General features: G+C 40.9%; 1 protein-coding gene and 2 long non-coding RNA genes across 3 annotated transcripts; 2 read left to right on the top strand and 1 right to left on the bottom strand.

The window, feature by feature from the left end:
• Window positions 1-544: 544 nt before the first annotated feature.
• Window positions 545-2,674, bottom strand: LOC145431909 (uncharacterized). The gene is made up of 2 exons (XR_013912225.1): window positions 2,610-2,674; window positions 545-1,079 (listed from the first exon to the last, which is right to left on the bottom strand). It is a non-coding gene; the product is annotated as an uncharacterized LOC145431909 (long non-coding RNA).
• A 102-nt stretch (window positions 2,675-2,776) lies between these two features.
• On the top strand, window positions 2,777-9,058 carry ncam3 (neural cell adhesion molecule 3). The gene is made up of 17 exons (XM_026185474.2): window positions 2,777-2,988; window positions 3,370-3,441; window positions 3,598-3,795; window positions 3,898-4,032; window positions 4,285-4,431; window positions 4,567-4,684; window positions 5,229-5,383; window positions 5,489-5,622; window positions 5,805-5,940; window positions 6,090-6,257; window positions 6,407-6,523; window positions 6,772-6,774; window positions 6,902-7,029; window positions 7,122-7,290; window positions 7,483-7,669; window positions 7,759-7,863; window positions 7,958-9,058. The coding sequence occupies exons 1-17, from the start codon at window positions 2,925-2,927 to the stop codon at window positions 7,998-8,000; spliced, it is 2,079 nt and encodes a 692-aa protein (XP_026041259.1). The 5' UTR covers window positions 2,777-2,924; the 3' UTR covers window positions 8,001-9,058.
• A 4,336-nt stretch (window positions 9,059-13,394) lies between these two features.
• On the top strand, window positions 13,395-18,433 carry LOC145431908 (uncharacterized). Its single transcript, XR_013912224.1, has 2 exons — window positions 13,395-13,733; window positions 18,053-18,433. It is a non-coding gene; the product is annotated as an uncharacterized LOC145431908 (long non-coding RNA).
• Window positions 18,434-26,510: the final 8,077 nt, after the last annotated feature.

The following is a 26,510-nucleotide window of genomic DNA, read 5'->3' as shown; positions in this document are numbered from 1 at the left end:
TAGTATATGGGATTATGTGGCAGACCAACACTTGAATTTAGCACATTTATGGTGATGTAAACAATCGTGTTATTTTTTTGAAACCAAGAGTGACCAATTTGGACTAAGTTATGAACTAATGTTGTACCGACTTTGGTTAGCAATAGATAGTTAAATCCACCCACTATAGATGCTGGATCCCAAAGATCATATCTAATTCTTGCTGACATCAAAATAAATTAACACATTAAAAATGGGCACAGGCACAAAGATGGTTAGAACACTTAAAGCAAGCCTTATTGAAACGTAACTGCATTAAAAAATGGTCTAAAAATGCTTCAGTGGGGAGCCAGGACTCTTTGCACACCTTTAACAATGCACAATTTTAAACCCTGATAAGATTTAAAGATAATCCTCAACAACATTAATCAGTTCTCATGAAAGGCACTGCATTTATATTTTGATATATCAGAAGTTGTTAAGAACAGAATCACTGATTCAGCAGTAACTTAACAGACCATGATAGATTCACAGAGCACGTAGTACAAAAAAAGCACCTACATCATTTTGCTTTTCACTGATTACTGCTGATTGTTTATTCTTGCTTTAATCTGATGTGAGTAGCACACGCTTGCTCAGTGGCATGTCTCATTTTGAGAGTGACAAGAGAAAAAAACCATTCTCCCGTGAAAACACAACATTTATGTCACCTCGTCACTGTATACACTTCGCTCCTTTGATTTGACGTCGCTTTCACATCTCAAACAAAAGCTTTTTTTTTCAAGGTCTGTGATCAAATGTAGCCAACAATTAACACTACCAAAGGCGATCCCAGAATACGAGCTGTTTTGCAAAGTTAAGAAATTGTTTTCTTTGCAGCAGAATGGGCATCACTGTGGTTTGTTGATCTCAGCTTCCTGCAGGATGTAAAATGTCTGTGAATGCGAGCGTTGCCATGCTGTATGTGCAGTCTGGTGCGCTTTCTTGAGAAGAATGTGACCCTCTTTAAATGAGAGGAACAAACGATGGAATGATAAAAATATCTTTCTCCATCTCTTCTTTCCCTTGAGGGCTGCCTCCCCTCACTTTCATCCGGCAGCCTGAAGGGACAAGGAGGGAACAGGGTGGAGAAGGTGAGAGAGAGGGAGCGAGAGAGGGGCAACGTGAACTTTAGCAAATGTAACTTTTTAACTGCAGATTTTAAAGAACCTAATGCCTCCTCGGTAATGAGAATAATACAAATATTCCCATAAAATGAGATAACGATTGTGTCCTTACACAATGCAAACTGAAGGACAGAGCATGCACATACACACACTGATGTGATGTAGAGGTATATTTAGCGATATATGCAATGTAAATACCGTACCTAATTTGTGCACATTGTTTATTCTGAAGAAAAATGTTGTTGTTTTGCAGTGTTAAAAAAAAAGTGCAAATGAAAAGATAGAAAAGAAGATAAATATGAATTAAAACAGGCCAACCCAACAATACTGGCAAACATACACTGTTAAAAAGAAATCCTAGAAAAACAGTAATATTCTGGCAGCTGGGGCGCCAAAATAATACCATGAAATAACAGAAAATAACTTTCCCATAAAAATAAGGTTTTTTTCAGTAATGACAATACAGTTGGTTGCCCTAATTTTACATGGGATTTTGCCTTTTTCAAGTGCTTTTAAACATTAAATTAGGAACATTTTAATGTGATCAAGCAATGAAATTACCTATAAACAATGACTTTGTTTATAGGTAATTTCATTGCACATTCATTGACTATGAATGTGGCAATATGAATAATAATACTTAAATGTACAGAAATATACAGTTAACTTAAATAATAGTGGATTGCATGCCTGGGGACAGACTGACAGCTCGAACCGGCAACCTTCCGATTACAAGGCGAACTGCCAACTCTTGAGCCACGATCGCCCTATATAGCAATAACAATTATTATTTGATGTAAACAAAGTTTATAGGAATCATGTTATATATTTTTCCATAGCATTACATTTGAATTTAACAGTTCAATCCTTCACATAACGGACAAATATTTGTGCAATCATGATACATCTGTGAATGTATTTTAACAATCTAAATATGCATATGTACAGACAAATACATTTAAAAAACAAGGACATTATGTTTTATTACATTACAGTGATTTTACATTAATTTACATTTGAAATGTGAAATCACAGACTATTGATGTAAATTTAATGATATTCTAGAAGAACAGAACAAAACTGCAAAATACACAGTAAAATACTTTTATATTAGGACTTGTTCTTACAGTGTAGGCAGTCACATGAAATGAACTTACAAACATATAAACAAGCAAATCTACTATAATTGCAATTTTTCCCATTCTTGATGCACATTCATGGATTACCTATTAGATTGAGCTTTTCTGTGTCACACATTTTCAACTGCTCACGTGACCTATGCGCTGATAGAGCGTGCCGAATTGAATTGAACTGGCCGAGAAACTGGAGGGGAGCAAAGCAGAATGCGGTGAAAAAAATGAACAAAAGAGATAAAGATAATAGAACGTGGGGGACCATTTTGAGCAAAACAAAAAGAGAGAGATTAAGGAAAAGATGAGAGGAGCAATGACGTCATTCACTCACCACATCCCAGTTTTCTTCCTGAATGACCCAAAGTGACTCTGCTGGAGTTTTAGGAGGGATGAGAGACCAGAAGTCTGTTCCCCGCCTCCTCCTCCTCATTTCCTCTCATCTCTTTTGCCCTTGTGCCCCTATATAACCACTGACATAGACCCTGTTTCTCTCAGAGTGGTGCTCGGTGGATAGGATACAGGTGTTTGCCTGTCAGTTTCATACTCAGACAGATTTATTTTTTGACTAGCTGATTTTTCTGAATTTGATTTGCTGACAGCACAGTTGTCGTTTGAAAGATCGGTAATCTGCAGACAGGTGAGCAAGATGAACCAACCAACTCGCATCCTGACATTGGCCTTGCTGCTCCTGCAGCTGATGGACAGCATAGGTAAGATCTGCTGATGTTTTTAATGATTTTGAAGTGGAAATGCAGAGTTGTCAGAGTGGGAAAACTGAGACTGTGGTCTATGAAAACTGTGAAGTGTAAGGATGAAATTATTCAAGAAAACTATGCTTTATTGAGAGACACATCCACAGAGCGTTGGAGTGTTTGAACTGGATTTACTGGGGAGAGATGTGTTGTGCATGTCATTCAACTGCTGTCTGTTAAATGTTTAACAATGAACTAAAAAGTCCTGATAGGTGATTTAGGAACAACAGTGTTACTGTGTTTGCTTTGGATGAGATGTTGCTCTGTGTTTTTCTTCTTCCAAAGAGAGGAAAAACATCCCAGACTAAAACCAATCTCCTCTCCTGTCTTCTCCTCCAGATGCTAAAATGAGCATCATTTCCACTAAACTAGATATTAAAGTTGGAGATGAGATCTTGCTGTTGTGTAAAGGTGAGTCGTTTATATTTCTTATCTAATTGAAACGATTCAGCATGAACATATTTTGCAATCCAGCTTTATACTCTTGTGAAGGTATTAAAATAAGGCTACAAATTATATTTTTTTCCCCTCTCTTTTTCTTTTTGACCTTCTTGTCTCTCCTCTCAGCTGGAGCAGAGGGAGACATAACCTGGCAAAAGGATGGGGAGGACATAGATGATGAAGAGATTGTGAATAAGTTGGACGAGGCCTCCTCCAAATTGGTAATTAAGAAGGCTACAATGCAGGATGCTGGCAGGTACACCTGCCACTGCGATTTTGACAGCGGACATAAAGATGATGCTCAGATACAGCTGTTTGTTTATGGTACGTAACAGCTGGCGGCACTTTTTCCATTTAAACTTTAAACTCAGTAAAATGTATGCTAGGACTTGTTGCTTTATCCTTAATCTTTTCCTCTTCTGTCAGATGGGCCATCCTTTGGAAGCACTAAGACCTACCATGAGTTTCTGGAGGGTACAGATGGGCTGGTACCCTGCCTGGTGACTGGACAGCCACAGGTGGATGTTCAGTGGTTTAAGAACCAGCAAGAAATCTCTAATGGTAAGAGCAAAAAATGGGAACATAGGACCTGATGCTACCCTGCAATATGAAGGCTTGCTTTGTGATTTAAAAAGAGCGTTTTGTGAACCTTTTGTGAACATTCAGTTTCCCAAGCAAACTCTCCTGTAAACTTTAGAGTCGTAATAAGCAAAAGTTGGTGTATGACTATCATAGCCAAAGCTCCTCTAATCAATATTTCTGCATCAAAATAGTTTTTAGTTAATTTTTTCTGCCTTTCTTCTCTTGCTTCAGTGGGAGGGCATATGCGTAAGCAGTCTGATAACACGCTCCGTATTGAAAAGGTGAAGAGAGAGGATGCTGGGACATACGTGTGCAGAGCTCAGATCAGAGGGAGGCCGTCAATCTTTATGGAACTCTCTGTTTCTGTTGTTGTCAATGGTAAGTGACTGTTTTGCACCAACACATTCATGAGGCTGAATTATTATCATCACTTCCTCATTGAGTTTTAGAATGAGATTAACAAACAAAAAAAACCCACCTGAAAATGTACTGAAACTCAACCCTCTCCTGCAGCTCCCCCGACTGTGAGACTGAGAGAAGAGGTGAAGAAAGTGTTGGCTGGACCTGAAACTAACGTCTCTTTGTTGTGTTTGGTGGACGGTCTGCCACAACCCAACATCACCTGGACCATGTAAGACCACATTTTATGATTTAATAATAAAAATCAAATGTATGGGCTGAACACGATCTGAGCACGTTACATCCCTCTCTCTAACGGCATCACAAAACCTCTAAGGTTAAACTTGTCTGATTTTTCACACAGTTCATCCTTTCCTTTTTATTTAATTCACATATATGCATGCTTGTCACAAAATGTAAATAATGTTGTTGTTGTTGTTGTTTTTATTGGTTTTAATTACCACCATAGCTGAGGGAAAATGTACAATCAGCAAAGAAACTGGGTCACGTTGTGTTGATGTTTGGACTAGTCCCCCTGACGCTCTCCGTCACTAATGTAGCGTGACATCTACACTGTGCATCAGCGGGTGGAGCAGAGTGCACGTGTCTAAGGGGGCTGTGTGTGTGTGTTCCTTGATTTCCAGCTTTATCTCTGCCTCCCTCTCCTGGCCTCGTTTTCTCCATTCCTGATATCTAAACAGTCTCACTATCTCATATTGCATAGCATATTAACATGAAAAAAATAAGCAATTTTCTATTTATTTCATTTTTTCCAGGCCTGTTCAGTTTAACCCCTCCCGTCATCACTTCAACTCAGACAGCAGCCAGCTGACTATACAGTCTGTTGTGAGGGAGGACTTTGGGGAGTACGTCTGCACGGCCACCAACAAGATTGCTGAGAGCAGCGCTACCATCATGCTTCATGTCTTTGGTTGGTTTGATTGTGTTTCACTTTAAAAACAGCTGTGCTAGAAAAACTCTTTTTAAATCTTGTTTCAGCAGTTTGTGTCACGATCATTGATGTGTTTCATTTCAGAGGCCCCCGAGGTGTTTGTCTCAGCAGAGCAGCAGCGTGTGTTGGTGGGTGAGGCTGTATCTGTGTCCTGTAATGTGACTGGCCATCCCCACCCTGAATTACACTGGCTCAACAAGCAAAATGGACAAACACTGGTAAGACTGTATAAACATAAATACTTAGATTCAAACAGCAAATTGTGTAGCTGAATTCAAGGACCTATATGTAAGCACTAATCCTGAATTGAAAAATTTGATAGAGCCCATAATGTTATATGGTTAAATATATGTAATGTTTTTTAAAATGTTTTTACCTTCTGTCTTTTTCTCTCTGTCAGAGTTCAACTTCAGGCCGCGTGCGAGTGGTGGATAATGTGTTGATGATTGATGAGGTGGTGCCCTCTGATGGTGGATTGTATTCCTGCATGGCCATCAGTTCTTCTGGAAATGCATCAAGAGATGTCGCCGTATACAGTAAGAGTTTTTCTCTGTCATATATGGTTAAATGGAGAAAGTGCCTTTATACTTTATTTATAACACCAGTGCATGTTCTGTTTCTTTTATATTAATTTGTGTTTTGCTGTTCCCTTTTTCATTTTTTTCATTTTACACCCTAACTTCAGCTCAGCCCGGTCCACCTCTCTACCTGTCAGTCTCTGCGGGTCCAGCTTCAGTCCACTTCTCACTGAAAACCACACCTGTGAGTGGAGGAACACCCATCACAAGTTTTGTCCTGCAGTGGAAAGAAAAACCCACAGAGCAGTGGAAGGAGAACACCGTCCCGGCTACAGGTGAAACACCTCCTCTTTCCAGCCGTGTATATGCATCAGTCATCATTTACACTTTCACCTGCTCACAAGTAAAAGTTTTATGAATGTGTGAATGAGTAGTAGGACTTGAATATGTGCAGTATCTGATGCTGTTTGTGTGTTTTTTGTAGATCCTCTTGTTATCAACCTCAAGCCGTACACTTCGTACACAGTACGTCTCTCTGCACTGAATGCAGTGGGACGTGGAAAGTTCTCTGAGACACACAATGTCCACACACAGGGAATACGTAAGTTCTTCACACATTACCAACATATTATATAAAGCATACATTATATCTCTAATTCATTCCATAAATTTAAATAGGAGTGAATGAATTACTGGTTCACACTGTGCAGGATGCTTGCTGATGTTTTTGTGGTACTACATCCTTATCTGCCATCATTACTTTTTCTTTTCCATGTCATCTTCTTCCGTCTCCTGATATTCACTCGCGCTGTTCATCACATGATGTAATCCACCGTCATCCATCCTCAGAAGGTAAAGTTCTCACAGTTTTTTGCTAAACTAACCTGACATGCTAATTTAAGTAAATCAGTCAAATGCAGTGATCAGGTTTTAAATATTGTTATGAATTCTTCGTGTTTTTCTTGCGTCGTTCCCACAGGTGAACCTGACAGTCCAGTTCTATCCTCTGATGAGATGAAAATAGAGAGCAACACCTTCTCTGTCCCTCTTAAACACACGGTAGATGGTGGCAGCCCTGTGTTGCAGTTTAATGTTCGATACAGACAGGTAAGAGACAGCATGAGCCTGTCTTTGTGTTTGTCTCCATCAACCCATTTCCCTTGATTAAGTCCTTTGGTTGCTCTGCTGTCTTTAACCAGGATAAAGAAGAGGCTGAGTGGAAGGAACTGCAGATGCCACCTGATGCTGACTCTGTTTCCCTCAAAGACTTGGCTTTTGGCTCAAACTATCAGCTGGAAGTCTCAGCAGTCAATGCCAACGGTTCCTCCATACCTGCCACATTCAACTTCACCATCGCAGAACAGTCTGGTATGTGGCCTCTTGAGATCTGCAGCATATACGGAGCTAGAAGTTATTCTTAGAGTGTAATTTATACATTGAAAAACTGACACTCATACAAAATCACAGCAGATCTACCTGAATAATAGAATTTTCTTGTCAGAATAAAGATGTTTAATGTTTTCTGTTTGCGCATTGAGACTTTTTCCTCTCTCCCACCAGCCAAGAGCGGCATGACCAAAGGCGCTGTGGTTGGCATCGTCATGATCATCTTTCTGGTGGTATTCATTGCTGTCGATGCCACCTGCTGCTACAGAAACCACTGCGGCCTGCTCATGTGCATTGCCGTGAAGCTCTTTGGGCAGAAAGTTCCAGGAATCAAAAAGCTGGAAGAAGGAGGTGAAAAGGGGTAAGTGTTTGGAATAACCTGGAGGAGATGAAGCTTATATCATATATTTCCATGATCATAACTCATATATTTATGTGTTTTGTCTGCAGAGAAGTAAAGCTGAAGGGCATGTCCACTCTGAAAAGCAGTATGCAACAGGTGGGGGTCCCACTCAAGGAAGGGAAATGTGACAAGGCCCCACTCACCAAGAATGAGTACGTTCATTTTCTCCCACACACTGTAAATCTACACAGATATGTCATAAACATGCGTTGAGAATCTCACCGACTACTTCTTTTCGTCTCGCAGGAAAACCCAACCTGATAGAGACCTGCCCAGCATTAATGCATGAGACAAGAAAACAAAGACGGGAAGATTTCATGTACTTTACAAACAACAGAAGAAGAAGTGAAGTAATGATAGGTGCCATGGGAAAGGGCAAACACTTTAACACTCCGTAGGGGACTGGCTGACTTTGGCCTGACCCAAACCTCTGAACGGTTTCAGTCAGTGGACAGCGATTCTTTGTGCAGCCTCTCGTGACAGCACCGTCCTCTCCTCAAGCTTCTAGCTGACCTGGTTGATACGTGACTGCAGACAGGAGATTAGCAGAAGTTTTTTTGTTACTTTGTCTGCTTTTACAGGGTAATCCTCATGTCTGTGGTTTACAGGCTAAAGCCATTGTTGTTACTTTCTAACTTTACACTTGATTTATGAAAAAAAATCATAAAGACACAACAAAGGTTTGCCTTTCACATTTGAATGTTACACAGGCGTGAGGACCTAGTTCATTTTGGTTTTTGTTACTAACTTTTTATTATTACTGCACTGTGGCAGCTCTACTAACTTATGTCTATGACAAAATATCCTATTAATGTAACACCAAATATGACAACTTTACCATGTGGACTATTTAAAGGGCAATATATACTAAACCTACACATAACCAACCTTAATTTAAAGTATGCTAATTTGTGTTGGTATTTATTGGGTTTAAAAGCCGTACCGTGACTAAATGAGAAATGTTGTAAAAATGAAAAACATAATTGGACTTTTTAGCCAGTTTTGTTCTCAAGCACTTTTTTAGGAAAAGTTTTGAAGCTCTGCTAGTGTCACTGACCACTTAGGGGACCTTAAAATGAGATCCCTCTTTAAAGTACCTGTAATAATAGCCGACATGTATGATATGGTTGCTAGACACAAAACTGATTGATGTAACTCATTTTTGTATTTATGACCAAATTAATGATTACAGGGCGCAAGCTGTTCAAACGACAATTTATTTGAAGTATCTTCGAATTTTTGAAGGCGATGCATGTTTGTTTTTATATTATGTTTTTCACTGTACATTCTTGTAAATACATGTTACTTCTTTCTCTTTGTGTTTTATAAAAAACTTTGACTTGGAAAGCAGCTGTATGTCTCTTTTACTCACCAAATGAATGTTTTTCCCTTTTTCCTGGTGTAATTATCTCATACAGTAAAACTATGAACACTGAGAAAACCTGTTTTTTCTTTATTGACTAAGCCTATCACAGTTACATATAACACCTGGCTACTATATTTAGAGAGTTTAAGAATATAATATGTTCCATTAAAAAAAAGCCCTGCATGGAAATGACTGTGCTTCCACAGCTCACTGAGCGCCATGTTCAAATTTAATGTAAATGTATAAAAAGAATGATGACATGTCTCTGCTTCCTCCCACTTTACAAAAGTGAAGCCAAAAGCTTCTACAGTCACTGAACACAACATTTATTTAGCAGTTTTTAATTCCAGATCAACCAAGTATTGACTCCAGTTGTGCTGAATGGATTTCTGACTTAAATCCTTCAAGTAAGCAAGATGTACTATGTACTATAACTCACATGACTACAGCATTAAAAACCTTATTGTTCAGTCGTGGTATGCTGAGCTAATGTTGGTATTTTGATATCCAAGCAACTTTTTTGATACCAACTTTTTATCTTTCTCGAAATCCAGCTGTGTATAAACAGAGTTAAACTGTAGTCTCAGTTGCTTTCTTCATGTTTGGATGTTTAGGATGTGATAAACTCCAGTCACGTAAACATCTGTTGACTTCTGAAGAAAACATCAGGACTAGAAAACAAAGAAAAAAGTCTGTCTGCAGATGCAGTGCTGTGTAATAGTGAGTGTGATCAGCATGAGTATGATGTGGCTGCTAATCTGAATTTCTTCTTTCATGTAATATAAAATGAGATTGACCACAGTTATGACTGATGGCAGTTTTTTCTGTACAATGTGAGAATGGCCCATCATGTCTAAGATTACACACCACCTGACAGGCAGGCCACAGTGCTTTGTTTTATATAGTGGTGAGCGGCTATGCTGTCTCTATTCCTGTTCACCTCATACACCTCAAACTGTCAGTACAGCTCTGCACTAACTCAGTGAAAGCTTCTGCTTCTGAAAGTGAAAAAGCACTGAAAACTCCTACTTTTACAGAGGGACTATTGAGAGCGTCCTGAGCAGCTGCATCACTGTCTGGTCTGATGATAACTGCACTGTATCGGATCGCAACACCCTACAACAGATAGTGAGAACAGATGAGAACATCACTGGAGCCTCTCTTTCCTCCATCACAGACACTTATCGCACCAGCTACATCCGCAAAGCCACAGGCATTTTGGAGAAACCCTCACGGACACTATTCGCCCGGCTGCCTTCTGACAAGAGGTACCGGAGCATTCGGGCCCTCACTGTCAGACTGACAAACAGTTTCTTCCCCCAGGCTGTTAGACTCCTGAACACTCAGTGACTGGACTGACACACACACACACACCCTCATACACGTCACTACCAAGCACTTATCTGCACAATTTCATACACACACAGACAGCACACCTTCATACACCAAGTTACTTTTTGCACAATGCTCAGTCATTTCTATTGCAGTTGTGTCTGCACTGTCTTGTGTCTGTAACGTTCTGTTCTGTCTTGGTTTTGTTTTTGCATTTTTTGCACATTGCACTTTATGTAGTCCTGCGTTGATTGTGTGTTATATGTCATATGTAGCACCAGGGTCTTGGAGGAAGGTTGTCTCATTTCACTGTGTACTGTACCACTGCACATGGTTGGAATGACAATAAAGCCACTTGACCTTGACCTGTCTATCTCGGGCCAGGATGTTGATATGGAGCAGTATAGATGCCTGAGCATCCACATTAACAACAGGCTGAAATGGAAGACTGTATACATTGACTTTATTCTTCAGCAATTTACACTGAACATTGAAGTTACCATTTTAATGTCTTATGATTCGATTTCTGTGGGCGGGGGGGGGGGGGGGGGGGGTTTGGTTTTTTTAGCTCCTTTGTTTTACTTTATTTCATTTATATCTAAATAATTTAACTATTTTCTTTTGAGCATTTTTTTAAAGCTATCTTATTTATGTAACTTTTTTATAGATTGTGTTTTGGCTGATTGAGCACAATAATTTCTTACTTTCAGGAACAATTAACATATATTTTATCCTTTATATAGTAGAACTGTCCATTCATCCATCCATTTTCTTCCACTTATCCAGGGCCGGGTCGCGCGCGGGGGCAGCAGCCCAAGCAGAGAAGCCCAGACCTCCCTCTCCCCAGCCACCTCCTCCAGCTTGTCCGGGGGAACACCAAGACGTTTCCAGGCCAGCCGAGAGATATAATCTCTCCAGCATGTCCTGGGTCTGCCCCAGGGCCTCCTCCCGGTGGGACATGCCCGGAAAACCTCACCCAGGAGGTGCCCAGGAGGCATCCTTGTCAGATGCCCGAACCACCTCAACTGGCTCCTTTCGATGTGGAGGAGCAGCGGCTCTACTCCCAGCCCCTTCCAAATGGCCGAACTTCTCACCCTATCTCTAAGGGAGAGGCCAGCCACCCTTCGGAGGAAGCTCATTTCTGCCGCTTGTATTCGCGATCTCGTTCTTTCGGTCACTACCCACAGCTCGTGGCCATAGGTGAGGGTAGGGACGTAGATTCACCAGTAAATTGAGAGCTTCACTTTTACACTCAGCTCTCTCCTCACCACAACAGACCAGTACAGCGTCCGCATCGCTGCGTCCGCTGCACCAATCCATCTGTCAATCTCCGGCTCCTTTCTCCCGTCACTCGGGAACAAGACCCTGAGATACTTAAACTCCTCCACTTTGGGGCAGGAACTCATCCCCGACCCGCAGTGGGTACTCCCCCCTTTTCCAGCTGAGGACCATAGCCTCAGATTTGGAGGTGCTGATTCTCATTCCCACCACTTCAGGGGTACTGCCCCTGATCTCCACGCAACATTGTAGAGGTGTGTCAACCAAGACAGCCCTACAACATCCAGAGCCTTCAGGAACTCGGGGTGGACCCCGTCCACCCCAGGGGCTCTGCCACCAAGGAGTTGTTTAACTGCCTCAGTGACCTCGCCCCCAGAGATTGGCGGGTTATCCCCTTCGTCCCCAGATTCTGCTTCCACCACGGAAGACGTGCCAGTGGGATTGAGGAGGTCCTCGAAGTATTCCTTCCACTGCCTGGCAATTTTCTCAGTCGAAGTCAGCAGCACTCCACCTGCACTGTACACAGTGCAGGTAGAGCACCGCTTTCCCCTCCTGAGTCGCCTGACGGTTTGCCAGAATCTCTTTGGGGAAGTCCGAAAGTCTGCACTGTTAATAAGAAGTTTATCAGTCCCATAGATGCTGGCCTGTTGTTGTGTGTGTGTGTGTGCAGCGGACGTTGTTATCTATCTGGGTAGATCTGATATGTTTACAACGTGTGAGAGTGTGGTGAAGAAAATTGGTTTACCAAATGTGTTTATTTGTTAAGTCCCCTGTTTTCCTTTCATCATCTCCCCAAGGCGGCTGCCAAACAAAAGAAAGAACTTCTGTCAATAGTAGAGGCCGAGATAAGACCCAAAAATACTCCAACAAACAACTTACGGTAATGCTACATGATGTTACGTGCCAGTTTGCAAACTCTGCATTTCTTTGACTAATTTCCTCCATTTAAATTTAACTAATGAGATTGTTACAATCTAAATGGGTTGACTTTTGACTAAAACCTCCCGAGTCGCCATCAGTAAACTCCACTGTATAAAAATACATTCTTTAAAACAGACACTTTTTTCCCTTCTCTGAGATGTTTTTTTGACAAACAACCACTGATATCTGCTGCTGGCAAAACAGTGTTATATAATGACAACCAAAATAAAAATTAAGTCAAAATAAACAGGACTCAATTCTGGTAAATTTCATAATTGTTAGGTTAGGATGGAATAAAAAATGTCTGCAGATGTTTATGTTATTTCTCTATCTACAGGTAAACTTTTTGTTTTTCATAAAATGGAAAACAAGTATAACCATGTCAGAACAATTATGTGGTTCAATATCATTTACACCACATGTAATGGTGTTAAGAGAATTTTTATTTTAGTTAAATCATTAAAGTATAATCAAGTAGAAACAAGTATGCCTTATAATCAAGTGTTTATATATTTTCACACGGTAAAGCTTACTGTTGAAAAGAACACAATGTATTCCTTGCTTAAGTGTGTGAGATGTTTGACAAAGACAGGATATACATGCATTCTTTACTTCAGTGTCTGCGATGTCAGATAAGCATGAATACTGCTGTGTCGTTGTTTTTCAGTTTGTGTGCAGAAGTTAGATAGCTAAGACAATGCCTGAGCTCTCCCCTCTTCAGTTGAAAAAGGAAGTACTATGTAACCCATTTTGCCTTATAAATAAAGCGAGTAAACGGTGCTCGGTGTGTTAGTCTGCTCAGAGACTCTCACCCGTGCGCACGTCTTTGAAACTCTGAGTCGGTCTGCCAGTGTCTCATTTCTCTCTTACTGTGCTTTTACAAATGTCAACCCCTTGACATTTAATTGGTCCTTCGTAGCCGGAGAACTGACTGTTATTTTTAACGTCTAGTTTTCCATAGACGGTCTCCATCGGATCCTGACGTCGTGACGCCTGCGCTGGAAGAAATCTGATCAGTAAAACGAAAAACCCGGACACGTGAATTCGATCTCCGGTCAGCGTTCGGCCTTCACGACTCCAGGACCCGATGAGCACCGGATCCAAAAACGCAGCGCCACAGTAGAGGTGAATATGACACGCATTCCACCAAGCGCTAAAATACGTTGATATTGAGATTTTCCTTTAAGTAGTGTGTAAACCTAGGTACGCCGACAGATCTCAGTGTCCATGCGGGACTAGGAAGACGACAGGCAAGAGCGAAATTCTAGAAAAATCGCTATTAAAAGTTCCGGTCGCTCTGGGAGTGGCTGTAACGGAACAGGTTTCCGGTCACTCAAGAAGAGTGGCTGAAGGTGAAGGTGTTACACAAATAAATAGGCCTACGGAAAATCTCAATAAAAATCATAGAAACGCGCTTTGTTTGTGAGGAGTGAGTTGTTTTTACGACCCAATACGCGGTCGAACCACTTCTCAAACTGTTTTCCTGTGAACACTCACGTATTGGTAAAGGTGAAAAGGGTTGTGCTTCATCACGTAAAATCGATAACCGCTCTCTCAATTAGTGAGAGAGTAGAAGGCTGTTATCGAAAACCCATTCTCACTTTTTCATGCCAAAGGTGTCACAGTTCTGACGTAATTAGTTCAAAATGGGTAACTCTAAAACTAAAGTAAAATTAACAGCAGACGAAGAGTGGTTAGAAAAAACTGTTCAAATGCAGGAATAGTCAGTGCAAAAAGGTGGAGAAATCCACATAAAATATATTGTCCAGCTTGGCAAGGCAAATGCACCCCTGATTCAATAAATGCTTTAAAAACCGCTTTGCAAAAAGAGTTATATGTGGAAAAAAGTCAAAAGCCAAACCAGCAGTTGTAATATATGTGAAAGGTGTGCCGTTAAAAATGTTTTGAGACACAGGAGCTTGTAGAACTGTCTTAACTGTAGAAGTCCCAAATGTAACATTCTCAAAAAACACTATAATTGTGAAATCAGCCTCAGGACATGTGACAAAACAGCATCTAACCGATCCCCTTTTTATGTCACATAGAGATAGTGGCCGTGGCTGCAAAAATCAGTGCATTTATGACCCATCATGCCCAGATTGTATGAAATAAATAAAAGGAAATCATTCATATGAAGACCTTTTCTATAAAAAAGAGAGATGCATAAGGTAGATTAAGGCTGTGTCATTGTTCAGCCAAGGAAAGTGTGTGAAAAGATAAATGTTTCCATCCTGGAGGGTGAGTGAGACTGCAGCTCACTCACGGTCCCTGATGGATACAAAATAAAATATAATAATCTGAAGGTTGGATCTGAGATGAGGCAAACAGAAGACCAGTCTAAAAGTAGGCACAAACCTGTTAAGAGAAAAAAGCAAATCTTGTACAGATTGGATGAACTATAAATTATCTGTTTGCCGAGTAAGATGATCCTAACTATTAAATTGGCTCAGTAATAATATAGTGATATACACTAATAAAATATTGTAATACACTATTGTTATTATATAGAGAGAAAAAGATGATAATAATTAATAAAAATATAATATTAATATTGACAAGAAGTATCTTAGCCAGTATGATGTGAGATGGACAATTGTTATGAAGAAGTCTGCATCAAGCTTAAAGGTTTGCTCAAACTCAGTATAATGACATATGAGATGAAGAAAATAAAAGCAATATCTAAACCAATTAGGTGCATAGAGGCACTTAACCTGCTTGAAAACCTGTCATTTATCCTAGATAAATATTACTGAGATACAGAGCACATCTATAATAACAACTAATAAGCCAAACCCTGTAGATAATAACTAAACCTACAGGATTATGAAGCTGAATTAAATGTGTGGACACCGCTAAGTTGATAAGCATGTTACACATTTTCTTTTATTTTTATTGGTTCTTTTTTTTAGAGCAGAGGCTGCATGCTGTTAAAAGCGAACACATACAGCTGTCTGTGAGCTCAGTTTCCCCTCACACTTCTGCTTTGTTTCTGGCAGCATTTTTCTTTGTCTCTTTGTATCCTGACTCATGTACGTTTTTGTTTTGTTTGATTATTTTGTTAGTTTGGAAACAAATTTGTGCCAATACTTGTGGATTATGGTGACACATAGTGATTAGACATATGATTTACAAATGCCCAGTTTTAGAACTGTGAGCTATGAACAATGCAAAGTTTAGGAAATAATATATATACAAAACAAAAAACTTCAAAGTTTGAAATATGTAAGATGTGTGAATTCTTTGAAAAACTAGAAGGTATCTAAAATTGCCTCAAGTGAAAATGAAATTCTCTAATGACACTCTGATAGTTAGGTCAGCATAAGGGCCAGAAGGCCTGTGAAACCACAATATCCTTTGAGTGCAGAAGCAAAGGAAAGAATTAGGCCAGTAATTGCAGACATGCAGAAAGCAGGTATTCTCGTGAAAACTAATAAAGCCACGTGTAATACACCAATTCTTCCAGTAAAAAAGACCTAGCAGTAAAAAAGACAAAGTACAATGGACTCCAGAAGCAGAAAAAGCTTTCGTTGATTTGAAAATAGCACTGCAGACATGTACCGTCTTAGCATTACCAGACTATGGAAAACCTTTCGTTCTCCATGTTGATGGTGCAGGAGGGTATATGAAAGCAGTCTTAACTCAAGCTTTTGGAGAAAAACAACGTCCATTAGCTTTCTACTCATGCAAACTTGACTCTGTAGCTGCTGGATTACCTACCTGTGTTCAGGCATGCGCAGCAGCAGCAGAGGCAGTTAAAAAATGTGCAGACATTGTTCTAGGACATAAATTGATCATCAAAGTCCCACATGCAGTGACCTCTATTTTGCTCCAAGCGAACCTCTCTTTCCTCACGCATGCAAGACAACTTTCTTATGTGGGGATTCTACTTACACAATCACACATAAAAATAGAGAAGTGTGGCCAGCTAAACCCAAGTACACTTTTGCCGATTTCTCTGGACGGAGAACAACACTGTTGCATTCAAAAATTAGAGGAAGATACAAAACCTCGCACTGATATATACAGCTCCCCCCAGAGCAGTTTCAGTAATGTTTTTGTGGACGGCTCAGCGTCAAAAGACATTCACGGTAGAAATTGTGTGGGTTATGCGGTCACAACTGTTGATAAAGTGATAGAAGCAAAAGCTCTCAGCTCCTCAAACTCTGCTCAAAGCGCAGAACTAACCGCAGTCATCAGAGCATGTACTTTGTATAAGGGTCAAAGTGTTAATGTTTACACAGACAGTCAATATGTCTATTCAGCAGTTCATCATTTCGCTAAAATATGGCATAACAGAGGAATGACAACTTCCTCAGGCAACACAGTTCAACATGCAAACCTTCTAAAAAAGCTATTAGAAGTAATAACGTTGCCAAAAGAATTAGCACTATGCAAATGTGCAGCTCATCAAAAGGATGACACAGAAATTACGAGAGGAAATAACTTTGCTGACAAAGCAGCAAAAGCAGCTGCAGAAAAACAAATTGATGTTTTAACAACAGAAACCATAGATCTAATACCTTTAGAAATACTAGCAGATGCACAGAAAACAGCATCGCTGAGTGAACAAAAATCTTGGTTGAAAGATGGAGCAGAATTAAAAGACAACCTCATGATGTGTAATGGCAAACCAGTGCTTCCAAAATCTTTGCATAGAACTGCTGCTTTAGTGACACATGGGAAAACTCATGTGTCATCAGGAGGGATGATTAATATTCTTAATAAACAATTCTATACAAAAAATTTTGAAAGTTCAGCACAAGAGTTTATCAGAACATGTATGATTTGCCAAAGACACAACGCACAGGGAAATCTACGTCCAAAGCGAGGGCATTTCCCTATACCACCGCATCCATTTCACACTGTCCACATGGATTTCATAGAATTAAATGAATCACAATCCTCCAAATATGCACTTGTGATAATTGATGTATTTTCCAAGTGGCCAGAAATATACCCAGTGAAAAAAGCAGATGCAATATCAGTAGCAAAATGTCTATGTAATCATTTTATTCCAACGTACGGTATTCCATCTCTGATAAGATCAGACAATGGCACACATTTTGTAAATGAAGTAATAAGTAAAGTTTCTGAAGCTTTAGGCTTCAGCATAAAACATCACTGTTCTTATCATCCACAAAGTGCAGGATTAGTCGAGAGAACTAACGGCACAATTAAACAAAGGTTGAGGAAATGTATGGAAGAGACTAAAAAACCTTGGCCTGAATGTCTAAGCTTGGTTAAATTATGGATGAGAATAACTCAAGGAACAGGTGGTCTAACGCCATTTGAAATCGTACATGGCAGACATTTTCCACTCCCCATAATGAGTGAGCCAATTAATAAATCTATTGCAGAAACAACAATGGCAGAATGGATGACAAAACTATTTGAGAATAAAGAAGTGAGATTAAGCAATCAACTGCCGAGTGACTTTTCTTCAGTTTCTTGCAGGTTGAACCCCGGTGATTGGATTCTGATTAAAGTCCTCCAGCGGAAAAACTGGAGTGCTCCAAAGTGGGAAGGTCCCTTCCAGGTGCTACTTACCACACCCACAGCGTGTAAGATAGCCGAACGAGTTTCGTGGATTCATCAATCCCACGTGAAGAAAGTGTTTGCACCACAATAAGACGCCGGTTCCCCTGACTCTTACGTGAACCCCTGCTGGAGGACAGGGCTGAACGGGTTTCCCGCCCTGTGCTTCCTCGGCAGTGCTACTCACGTGGGAGCTCGGGTGTGCCTGGTCGCCCTGAAGATCAGACTGACCTATCCCACCGAAGAGCAGAACCAATAATAACACCAGGGACGCCTGAATAAAATCTCAACAAGATGACTGAGGAAAACAACCTGATAAATCCAGAAGAAGAACCAGCTTCAGAATCAATGCTAGCACCAGTTCCAGCCCCAAAGCTGTTGTGCTTGGGCGCTTGTGACATCAAACGAAAACTACTCATGTGCTACATATTCTGTCTAATGGCTATCCTCCTGATGACGACACTCTTTTGGTTGATGCCCAGTGGAACCCACAAGACAGTACCAATTATTCTCCGACCTAAGAGGTGGACCCACGACAACTCGCACCTGAAGGAGATAGACAAAGAACACAACCACCCGTGGCTGAACAATGCATGGTACCGGTATGTCCATGACAGAGTGCACAGAGAAGACAATGCCACAAACTGCTATGTCTGCTCACATATGCCCACGACAGCACTCCATGCCACAGTGTATGGAAAACCCCGAACCAAGGCTGAAGCACTCTGCATATATGACAAAGCCATTACCGGGACCTGATCAACACCAGGAAAACCTGTGATGGTGATAGGTGGATCCATAAAGGACCAAAACAGCAACACATGCCACAACACTACACAATATATAGTCCCACAGAGTGTAAAGTCTCTAATCTACAACATAACAAACTGCACCCACCAGTACCCAAATATAAACTACACCTGCAATGAAGCCTACTGGGTGCATATAAACGTCAGCCATAGAAAACTGAAATCATTCTCAGTTGTTTTGCCACCTGACATACAACACCCAGTGTGCTTTAACTTCACAGGAGCAACCGGACAAACAGGTACGCCCCAGGGTCTGAAGAAATTAGGACAAAACCGAAACTGCTCCATGATCCTGGCGGCACCAGATTGGGATGGCATCGGCTCATCAACAGGTACATACTGGGTACAGGGCGCAGCTTGGGCGTGTGGCCTGAAAGTCTATTTCATGCTGCCACCAAACAGCACCGGACTCTGTGCCCCTGTTCTGGTATCTGACCACACCTTTAAGATGTCAGTGAACAGCAACACCAGAGCTAAACGTAACACAGGCCTCAAGCCCCATGATCCATATCTTGGTTCTGATGTACCAGATGACTTCAAACTCTGGACCAAGAGCCAGAAGGTAATACACGCTTTGTTTCCATGGATAGGAGTAGGGAAACACGCACTATAGATAGAAACCCTGGACTATCGTTTTGGATTATTTTTAAATGCTTCAACCCGCATTAATCAAGGACAGAATGAAGAAATTGATGCAATTCGCATCACTGTCATGCAGCACCGAGTGGCTTTAGACATCATTCTCGCAGAGAAAGGTGGTCTCTGCGTATTGTTTAACACTACATGTTGTACCTACATACCTGATAACATCCATTCATTAAACATGACAAATGCTTTGAATGTTTTGAAACAACTGAGAGACGCTCAGCAGCAGGACTACGTTACCGATACTCAAGGTTGGTGGGACTGGCTGCTGAGCGGCTCTTGGAAATCTCTACTGATTAAAGGCCTGTTGGCCCTTTTCAGTGTGATGTTACTATTTTGCCTTTTCATTGCTTGTATTATCCCATGTCTGAGAAGCATAATGACAAACATGTTCAAGCGTATGTTAGGAAACCATGTCTTGGCTCAGTCAGTTATGGAGGATCCCTATCGTCAGTATGATATGCTGAGTGTGAGAGAGAGAGAAGAAAATCTCTATGACAATCTTGACAAGCTTGTTGTTTAATTATTTCACTGAATGACGTGCAAGTTGAAAATGTGACTAACAAGTGACTATGCATTGAGTAAAATATGTGAAATATATTAACATCAGGAGGGAATGTTAAGAGAATTTTTATTTTAGTTAAATCATTAAAGTATAATCAAGTAGAAACAAGTATGCCTTATAATCAAGTGTTTATATATTTTCACACGGTAAAGCTTACTGTTGAAAAGAACACAATGTATTCCTTGCTTAAGTGTGTGAGATGTTTGACAAAGACAGGATATACATGCATTCTTTACTTCAGTGTCTGCGATGTCAGATAAGCATGAATACTGCTGTGTCGTTGTTTTTCAGTTTGTGTGCAGAAGTTAGATAGCTAAGACAATGCCTGAGCTCTCCCCTCTTCAGTTGAAAAAGGAAGTACTATGTAACCCATTTTGCCTTATAAATAAAGCGAGTAAACGGTGCTCGGTGTGTTAGTCTGCTCAGAGACTCTCACCCGTGCGCACGTCTTTGAAACTCTGAGTCGGTCTGCCAGTGTCTCATTTCTCTCTTACTGTGCTTTTACAAATGTCAACCCCTTGACAAATGGAAAAAGAAAAGCACCATCCATTCTCTTCCGGTCATCCTTTTCGGGGTCGCGGGGGGTGCTGGAGCCTATCCCAGCTGTCATAGGGCGAGAGGCGGGGTACACCCTGGACAGGTCGCCAGTCTGTCGCAGGGCCAACACACAGGGACAGACAACCATTCGCACTCACATTTACTCACACATTCACACCTAGAGGCAATTTGGATTATCCAATTAACCTATCCCCACAAGCTGCATGTCTTTGGGAGGAAGCCGGAGTACCCGGAGGGAACCCACGCAAACACGGGGAGAACATGCAAACTCCACACAGAAAGATCCCGGCCTGATGTTGGAATTGAACTCAGGACCTTCTTGCTGTGCGGCAACAGTGCTAACCACCGTGCAGATAAACTTATCTAATTAATCACACAGTTCATTCTTTTCTTTTTAGTTAGTTAACATATATGCATGCTTGCCATGAAAGTAAATTTACCTTCATTTTTTCCAGGCCTGTGGAGTTTAACCCCTCCCGTCATCACTTCAACTCAGACAGCAGCCAGATGACTATACAGTCTGTTGTCAGGAAGAACTTTGAGGAGTACGTCTGCACGGCTACCAACAAGATTGCTGAGAGCAGTGCTGCCATCATGCTTCAAGTCTTTGGTTGGTTTGATTGTGTTTCATTTCGAAAGCAGCTGTGCTTTAGTCAGATTTCAGACCAGAAAAACACCTTCTGTCTTTTTCTCTCTGTCAGAGTTCAACTTCAGGCCGTGTGCGAGTGGTGGATAATGTGTTGATGATTGATGAGGTGGTGCCCTCTGATGGTGGATTGTATTCCTGCATGGCCATCAGTTCTTCTGGAAATGCATCAAGAGATGTCGCCGTATACAGTAAGAGTTTTTCTCTGTCATATATGGTTAAATGGAGAAAGTGCCTTTATACTTTATTTATAACACCAGTGCATGTTACTGTTCCTTTTAAATTAATTTGTGTTTTGCTGTTGCTTCTCACTGAAAACCACACCTGTGAGTGGAGGAACAACCATAACATGTTTTGTCCAGCATTGGAAACAAAAACCAATCACTGACAAAAAGTCATCATTTACACTTTCAACTGCTCACAGGGGCGTAATTTCCAGGGGGGTTAGGGGGGTTACAGTGTCACGCCAAATTGTCATACATCCAACTGCTCTAAGTAAAAAATTCAATCAATTCACATGCACATCAACAGGCTCCCATATCCCAACACTTCCAGTGAGACGGCAAACAACGCAAACAGAACAGACAAACAACAAAACAAAACAAAAAAAGAAATCCAAAAGAAAAGGTAAAGCAGCAGAACTTCTGTCAGTGTAGCCCGGAGAAGCAGTGGCGCCCAAGCTATAAAAGTTATCAGCCACCCACTGAGGCCTACACTTCCGATCAAACAGCGTCGCTCAATTTGTTAACAAAGTAGCCCATATGAGGTTTCTGCAGAAGCCAATAAACAGTGTTGGGGAGTAACGGCATGTACCACCGTTACGTACACTCAACAAAAATATAAACGCAACACCTTTGTTACTGCTCCCATTCCCCATGGGATGGACGTAGAGACCTAAAATTCATTCCAGATACACAATATAACCATCCCTCCCAAACAGTGGTCACAAATCAGTCCAAATGTGTGGTAGTGGGCACATCTGCTATATTGAGATAATCCATCCCACCTCACAGGTGTGCCACATCAGGATGCTGATCTGACATCATGAGTAGTGCACAGGTGTACCTTATACTGCCCACAACAAAAGGCCACCCTGGAATGTGTAGTTTTGTCTCACAGCAAAATGCCACAGATGCCACAAGCAATGAGGGAGCGTGCAATTGGCATGCTGACTGCAGGAATGTCAACCAGATCTGTCGCCCGTGCATTGAATGTTCATTTCTCAACCATAAGCCGTCTCCACAGGCGTTTCAGAGAATATGGCAGCACATCCAACCGGCCTCACAACCGCAGACCTTGTGTAACCACACCAGCCCAGGACCTCCACATCCAGCAGGTTCACCTCCAAGATCGTCTGAGACCAGCCACCCAGACAGCTGCTGGAACAATTGGTTTGCACAACCAAACAATTTCTGCACAAACTGTCAGAAACCGTCTCAGGGACGCTCAACTGCATGCCAGTCGTCCTCATCGGGGTCTTGACCTGACTCCAGCTCGTCGCCGTAACAGACTTGTGTGGGCAAATGCTCACATTCGATGGCGTCTGGCACGTTGGAGAGGTGTGCGCTTCACGGATGAATCATGGTTCACATTGTTCAGGGCAGATGGCAGCTGAGAATGTCCCAGTTCTTGCATGGCCAGCATACTCACCGGACATGTCACCCATTGAGCATGTTCGGGATGTGCTTGACCGGCGTATACAACAGCGTGTACCAGTTCCCACGAATATCCAACAACCTCGCACAGCCATTGAAGTGGAGTGGACCAACATTCCACAGGCCACAATTGACAATCTGATACACTACTTGCGACGATGTGTTGCACTGCATGAGGCAAATGGTGGTCACACCAGATACTGACCGGTTCTGGGTCCCCAGACCCCCAATAGCGCAAAAAACTGCACATTCCAGGGTGGCCTTTTGTTGTGGGCAGTCTGAGGTACACCTGTGCACTACTCATGATGTCAGATCAGCATCCTGATGTGGCACACCTGTGAGGTGGGATGGATTATCTCAATATAGCAGATGTGCCCACTACCACACATTTGGACTGATTTGTGACCACTGTTTGGGAGGGATGGTTATATTGTGTATCTGGAATGAATTTTAGGTCTCTACGTCCATCCCATGGGGAATGGGAGCAGTAACAAAGGTGTTGCGTTTATATTTTTGTTGAATGTATTTAAAATACAAAATATGAGTAACTGTCCCTGTACTAACGCTCGGAGCCGCGGACCTGTTTTATATACACGCGGAATAGTTTTCTATACGAGATCGCTGCAAAAAGTGCAGCCTTACCTAATGTCCACCTTACTGTTACTCATTTATTTTATATTAAAATTTAAGAATCTAGTTGGTATTGGTATGGCGATTATCCTTCAGTAATAGTAATAAATCACACAGCAATAGTACTTTCATGTAGTTGTAAAAAGCATGAAAAAATATTAAGTAATCCAAAGTAATCAGAATACGTTACTCTCACTGAGTAACGTAAAGGAATATGTTACAAAATACATTTTAGGGCATGTATTCTGTAATCTGTAGTGGAATACATTTTAAAAGTAACCTTCCCAACACTGCCTATAAACACACTTATTTACCACCAAGTAAAATAATAAATGACACAAAATAAACACATACCAGCAGCGATGGGAGGCTTCAGGAAGATAATCCGCAGGTGATAACATGAGTAACACCAATCAACAAAAGTACAGCCAATTCAGGCTGAGGAAGCCGCAACATGTACGCAACTCCTAACTGTAACACCCAGGGAAGTCAGGTGACCGAAAGGCCGCATGCGGATAACAACAGGTGAGCGATTCAGGGACACTCAGATGGCAGCTACTATTTATAGCAGAGCCATCTAATATGATTGGTTAGTAGTTGGATTAAAAACAAAAGTACTGCATACAGTATTCATTCTGCTACACAGAGAAGTAATGCTGAAGAGCATATCCACTCTGGAAAGTATGCAACAGGTGGAGGTTCCCACACTCGCTTATGAGGTCGGTCAGTTCACAGAGATGAATATGAAAACTGTTTAATATGCTGTAGGCTACAAACAACAAAAGAAGAGAGAGGTCAAATATACTAAAACGGTCTGATTTGGGGGTGAACCAGAGCTCTGCATTTTTGCAGTGAGAGGACGGTGGTTCTGAATGTAGCCTCTTTGTCTTTGACAGCAATGTCCACTCCTCAGGCTTCTACCCGACAACAGGGTGACTACAGGGAGGAAATTCTGCTGAATGTTTTGTTGTTTATTCAATTTGTTCACTGCAGGGGAGTAAACGAGATGAATCAATGCTGCACAGTGAGACCAGCAATTTATTTCATATCAGCAAGTTTTCTAATTATATGTCTTGGTATAAGATACACTGCTGTAATATGCAGACTCTACTTCATCATTCCTGGTACAGAAAGCTTATGTTAGTCTTTTGAAATGTAAGCAGTGAACTTCCTCAGGAAATAACTGATGTCCAAGTCTCTTTTGTCCCAAATTTGTGTGTATAAACAGAGTAAACAGCAGTTCTGGTTCCTTTCTTCATGCTTAAACAGTGATAAAAATGATAAAGTCCAGTTCTGTAAACAGTTGCAGACTGCTGAGCAGAACGTCACAACCAGAAAACGACAAGTGAAACATACATATCTTACTCTTCAGAGAAGCAAACCTGAGAAAATGTCTTTTTCACCACCTAGTGCTGATCTTTTTTTTTTTCTTCCAGTATATTGAATAAAATGCAAGGTTTTTCCCCACCCTAGTTCTATTTTTCTTAAATGAAGCTTATGGGAAGGTTCAATGTCTGCTCGCTCCCATATGCTGCCAAATAAATCTAAGATTTATCCACTTTCCCACGCTGTCAAGCTGCTTGTGTCATCGCTGGGCTAGTCCAGTCATCTTCTCTCTGCCTTTTCCCGGCCAATCAACATTCGTGTCACGTACTTAAAATCTCACTGCGCATCTGTCTTTCTCCTTCGCGGACTCCTTTGTGCAACCCACCTCCTCCCCGTCTCCACTCACTCATCACTCAAGCTCCATTCAAGCCACCTTCATCTCCACCACCAGCATTTAGGCCATCTGAGTCTAACTGCCAAACATTTATCTGTATTATTATTGTTGTTATTATTATTAAGTCTTTGTTATTATTTATTTAGTCTAAAATATGTTGGCATAAAAATTAAAAAGGGCTATTGTAAAATTGCTAAAATCAATGTCAAATATAGATTCGATTCTTTCATTGCCTGCTCAAAATTTGCCCAAAACTTTTATTTGAGGCAATTTAATATTTCATTTTTCATGTTTTATTAAAAAGAAACTGGCAGGCACAAATTCACTATTTGGGACTCAAACACAGAGTTTGTATACTTGATGTTTTGTGCTGATTAATAAAGTGTCTTGCATGCAAATGCTCCAAATTAAAGAGATGGTCCTCACCTGCATCCATCAGATAGAGGAAGAGAGGGAATCAAGATTACCGCATCCATTACTGATGAACATTTTCACTGTAGCTCTCTTTTAAAATGGCCATATATGTATTTAAATGACTTCTGAATATATGTTTAGTTTTGACCAATACAATCTGTTGATTGTTTCTTCACTTTCTGTGTATAACTTCAGTTACCTAAAAGTATTAAGACAGTAATTTGGTTTAGATTTTCACAGGTCAGATTCGGGTTGCCTGCATTATACACTGGGCTGCCATGGCAAACTATATGCTGTAGTGACATTTTTCCTCCTTCAGTGATTGGTCGCCAACAGCTTTGAAAGTCAAAGCTGCAAAGCATTTGTTAAAGATTAATTAAGATTATTTAAATCAAGCATTTTTTAAAACCTGGACAACAGTGTGTGGCTTGCTCTTTGTCCTGCAAAAGAATGCTAAAAATCCCAATTTGGGGCGTTAAAAATGTAAAAAGAATCTTTAATGCAACATCTATAATCTCTTCTTAGCACCAAGACAGATACAGTCGACTGTTCTTTCTTTTTCTGATTTCCTCTCATAACAAGTTCAACACAGGACCTACAAAAAATGCTTAAAGGTGCGACAAATGTCAAATGTTGAACTATATTTGTTAATAATTAGGCATGTTCTATGCTTTCTATTGTTAGCTAGTTCATTTACATATCTTTGGACTCCAGTCACAACTCTA

Source organism: Astatotilapia calliptera, chromosome 11 (assembly GCF_964374335.1).
Source record: "Astatotilapia calliptera chromosome 11, fAstCal68.1, whole genome shotgun sequence".
Taxonomy (NCBI): domain Eukaryota; kingdom Metazoa; phylum Chordata; class Actinopteri; order Cichliformes; family Cichlidae; genus Astatotilapia; species Astatotilapia calliptera.
This window is presented reverse-complemented; position numbering and strand designations above follow the sequence as displayed.

Bases quoted from the DNA above. Each gene is read 5' to 3' on its own strand.
- ncam3 (XM_026185474.2), top strand. From the start codon at position 2,925: ATGAACCAACCAACTCGCATCCTGACATTGGCCTTGCTGCTCCTGCAG. The intron at 3,442-3,597 runs GTGAGTCGTTTA...CTCTCCTCTCAG, and splicing joins GATCTTGCTGTTGTGTAAAG to CTGGAGCAGAGGGAGACATA. The intron at 4,685-5,228 runs GTAAGACCACAT...CATTTTTTCCAG, and splicing joins CCCAACATCACCTGGACCAT to GCCTGTTCAGTTTAACCCCT.